The sequence below is a fragment of the Octopus bimaculoides genome, chromosome 2, assembly GCF_001194135.2.
Source record: "Octopus bimaculoides isolate UCB-OBI-ISO-001 chromosome 2, ASM119413v2, whole genome shotgun sequence".
NCBI classification, from domain to species: domain Eukaryota; kingdom Metazoa; phylum Mollusca; class Cephalopoda; order Octopoda; family Octopodidae; genus Octopus; species Octopus bimaculoides.
Genome location: NC_068982.1, coordinates 93,615,215 through 93,619,831, shown reverse-complemented (window position 1 = coordinate 93,619,831; position 4,617 = coordinate 93,615,215). Strand labels below are relative to the sequence as shown.

General features: G+C 35.6%; 1 protein-coding gene across 2 annotated transcripts in view; it reads left to right on the top strand.

Moving 5' to 3' along the window:
- The window catches only part of LOC106872158 (28S ribosomal protein S35, mitochondrial), a 61,864-nt gene that overhangs the window by 32,320 nt on the left and 24,927 nt on the right, over positions 1-4,617 (top strand). For both annotated transcript variants that reach the window (XM_052978473.1, XM_052978474.1), the window contains exon 4: positions 3,038-3,164. In XM_052978473.1, the coding sequence (XP_052834433.1) occupies positions 3,038-3,164 (127 nt within the window). The remainder of the gene's footprint in view (positions 1-3,037; positions 3,165-4,617) is intronic.

Genomic DNA, 4,617 nt, shown 5'->3' with positions numbered 1-4,617 from the left:
ATATATATATATATATATATATATACATATATACGACGAGCTTCTTTAAGTTTCCGTCTACCAAATCCACTCACAAGGCTTTAGTCGGCCCGAGGCTATAGTAGAAGACACTTGCCCAAGGTGCCACGCAGTGGGAATGAACCCGGAACCATGTGGCTGGTAAGCAAGCTACTTACCACACAGCCACTTCTGTGCCTAATCTTAATAATCTCTGTATGATAACAGCTTATATAGATGTTGGCTGGTTGATTCCTCCAGTCACACCTTATGTTATATATAAAAAGGAGGCAGAATGAATTAAACAGATACACAGAGAGAGCATTACCATAAGAGGTGCCAGATATGTGGAGAGAAAGGATTATAGAGACAGGAAGAGGAGAGAATAAATGACCCGAGGAGTTTTACAAATAAGAATTTTTGCTTCGTTTAATTTTTAGGTAATATTTCGCTTTTGAAAATTAGTATTCATTTCATCATTTTGTATTAGAACCAAAAAGTTTAATAAAAGATTACGATTATTGTGTCTGCCTGCCATATTTCTAATATTACCCATGGTGGAAAAGTATACTTCCAGAGTTATCCATCATATGATGAGTTACACTCTAATTTGATTTGTAATAAGAATAATATCCTATTAAATAATTAATTAATGAGAGTAGTTTTTTTTTTTTTGAGGTTTTGTGCTTTTATGTTATTCCACCAGACAAAACATTCTTAAGAAAAAAAATTAACATTCTAATTGACCTATTCTTGAGAAAAAAATTACTGAATTAATTTATTGACATGTTTTAAGAAATAGGTTTAAAAGTTTTCATTAGACATCTCTTAATGAAATATGCTACTTCTCAGATATACATACTCCTCAACCAAGGAAAGAACCTCCCTGTGGTCACTCAACACGCTTGAATTAGCAATCAAATTTACCTCAAATTACACTCCATTGCCTTGAAAAAGGAGTGACATGCTGAAAAATGTAGTCCTTGACATACAAATAACCAAGACAATCTCTTCTGAAAGGCTTTACAACCATAGGTGTATCTGATCAGAGCTGACCTGGGACTAAACTACAACACATTTTTTGTTATTGTTTAGTCTTTAGGTCAGTCATAATCATGCAGATTTGATCAGTCATTCTAGCTGTGGTAATCTTTTTTTTTTTTAAAGATGCTTCTATATCTACCTCATCATATCACTAACATTCCACCCCCTCTCTCATCTTTATTACTCATATTTCTCACTCATCTTGACATATACTTAAGAGACCTCATCAGATACAACAGATATACCATATACATATCACCTGTACCCATCCCTGACTGTTTTGTGTCAATGTCCATTATTCACCCTCACCATTTTATCTGTCTCTTGCTATCCATCATGCTCTCACTCCTACCTTATCTAATGCTAGTGGCGCAATAAAATGCACCCAGTGCACTTTGATAATTATGAGTTCAAGAGATCTCTTTTAGTCTTGTCAAAGGTATGACTCCCTCCCTAGTTCAGGTGTGTCAAAAAAATTCAAACCATAATTGCCAGAAAAAACTAAACCCAAAATAGAACTTATGAGTAAGATATGGTCTTGACCCACCTAAGTGTCATCCAACCCATGCCAACATAGAAAGCAGACGTAACATGATAATGATGAAGGATCATCTTGGTAAATATATAAATTTACCTATAGTATTATTTCATGCAGATATTCATATGAATACTAATATTTCATTGTATATAATGAAGTGTTAAGAACAGAGATAGAAATCTTGAGCATTTGTATTCTTACTTCTGTTTCAGACCCACTGAATATGAGTAGTATCCACATGACACCTGCATGAAACCATGAAATGGACTTAAATCAAATAGTTATCTGCTTATCTACCTACCACACACACACATACGAAAATAATATATGAGGCACATTGAAATAGATTCAACAAAAGATATTTTTCTCTACATTTGTTGTTCATACCTTAATCCTATAATTTTCTATCTTTATGTTTATCTCAGATATATTGTGTTGTTTCATCCAGGCATATAACATACTAATTAACTAACAGCAGTACAACTTGTGTGTATGTGCATGCATGTGTGTGTGTGTGTGTGTGTGCGTGCATGTGTGTGTGAACAACATTAACAAGCAGTCTCTACACCAAGACAAAGTTTGTTATATTGAGTTGGTCTTAGAGAGTTGTCTGTTAACCTTCAAGCAGGTTAATGCTTTGCCATCTTGTGAGTGGGAGAGAGAGAGTTTGTGTGTTCTCTATCTCACAGTTCACTACTGATACATTTAGCATCTCCTTTTCCCCTAACATCTAATTATCTTCTCTGCCTTCTTTGTCTCAAATTACCACATCAGTAACTACTCTGTTTATCTGTTCTTCCAACAGAATGAAATCTCTATAAGATCTCAATTCTCCTCTAGTTTATGTGTTTATTTTATTTTACTGTAGTTTATTTTATGTTGATGCTAAAATAATACAGGAAGTCAATTTACTTTCTAATATTAAATTACTTGTATTTTTGATGTTTCTTTGCTCGTTTGCTCCTCTTCATCATCTTAGGTCCATCATGCTGGTTAGTTTCATGAATTGTTATGTGATAAAGATGCTTGTGATGTGTGGTTGGATGAAGAGATAGTGGGAGAGTGAAGGTAGTTCTATGTAGCCAGGTTTTAGATATGACTTTAACTCTTCTGAAAACCCAAAGTTTTACATTTTATCAATAGCTGTCTATCTGTTGGGAGACAATAGGTTGTGTATCTACCAGTCAAAGTGTTGTTAGTTCATAGTTTGTGACCCTCATAACAGAAGACACTTAACTTTGCTCTGGTTCAGTCCATCTAGTCATACTTCTTAATTTAGCATCATTTCTTGAATGACTTTACTTCTTTTAATTTTATATTACAAAGGTAATCATTTTTCTGTTTTAATTATTAATGCTTTTTGTGAAGTATGTGTTTGATTTTTGTGTTGCATCTAATAAAACCTAATAATGACAATGAAAATTCAGTTAAATTTATTAAGAATAATTTGTATTTCAGAGACCAAGTGAAAATCAAAACCTTGGAGTCCCTCCAGGTCGTTATGCTAATGCAGAGTTGATGAAAATACCAAATTTCCTTCATCTAACACCTGCCCATGTTGCCAAGCATTGTAAGGCCTTGAAAAGTAAGACAACCATATCTGTTTACACCTGTATATATAATGCATTTAAAACAGGATTATTTTGAAAAATATCTTTGGAAAAGAAGCTGTTTTAATTTTAATAATAACTCGAAAGATTGGCAATGATTGATTCAGAGATTGCCACCTGCTTATAAATTTAGGTTTAATGTTAAATTCTGTGTAATAACCTATCTCTGATAATGTACTCTATATTCTTAACAAAGCACTTGATTTAATGGCTACTTAAATTTACTTAGGTTTCATAAAGACACCATTAGACAAAAATGGTTGGAAATAATTTTGTGAACTTCCATGCTTAGCTCATATCTTCTGTATTATTCAGTGTTTCTTAAGTCACTGAGGTTTATCTATGTACAGTATGTGCTGGGTATTTGTGAACAGTCTAGTGGTTCAAAAATGGAACCAAATTGATGTTATGTGACCTGCACCAAATTTTTATTTCCTCGTTTTCCTTTCAAAATATTGACAGCATCATCTTGACATGTAAGTCCATGTATTTAAGAAGCTGCTAATATGCAAAGGAGGCCAATGCTGTGTGGTAAGAAGTTGACTTCCTTAAGGCAGCGAGCTGCTGAAACATTAGCACGCCGGGCTAAATGCTTAGCATTATTTCATCTGCCGTTACATTCTGAGTTCAAATTCTGCCGAGGTCGACTTTGCCTTTCATCCTTTCGGGGTCAATAAATTAAGTACCAGTTACGCACTGGTGTCGATGTAATCAACTTAATCCCTTTGTCTGTCCTTGTTTGTCCCCTCTGTGCTTAGCTCCTTGTGGGCAATAAAGAAATAAGAAGTTGACTTCCCAACTCCATATCCTGGATTCAGTCCTGCTGTGAGGCACCGTGGGCAAATGTCTTCTACTATGGCTCAAAGCTAACCAAGGCTTTGTGAGTGGATTTGATAGACAGAAACTGAAAGAAGCCCATTATGTGTGTATGTGTGTGCATCTTCATGTTTGTTCCCCACTTTGACTACTAGTGTAGTTTTGTTTGTTTCCATAACTTATAACTTAGTGGTTCAGTAAAATACAATACATACCAAAGTTTAAAAAATAAGTAATGGGATCAATCTGTTTCTCTAAACCATTTAAAGCAGTGTCTCAGCATGGCTGTAGTCCAATGACTGAAACAAGTAAAGATCATCATCATCATCATCATCGTTTAAAGTCCGCTTTCCATGCTAGCATGGGTTGGACGATTTGACTGAGGACTGGTGAAACCGGATGGCAACACCAGGCTCCAGTCTGATTTGGCAGAGTTTCTACAGCTGGATGCCCTTCCTAACGCCAACCACTCAGAGAGTGTAGTGGGTGCTTTTACGTGTCACCCGCACGAAAACGGCCACGCTCGAAATGGTGTCTTTTATGTGCCACCCGCACAAGCCAGTCCAGGGGCACTGGCAACGATCTCGCTCGAAAATCCTACAGGAGCCAGTC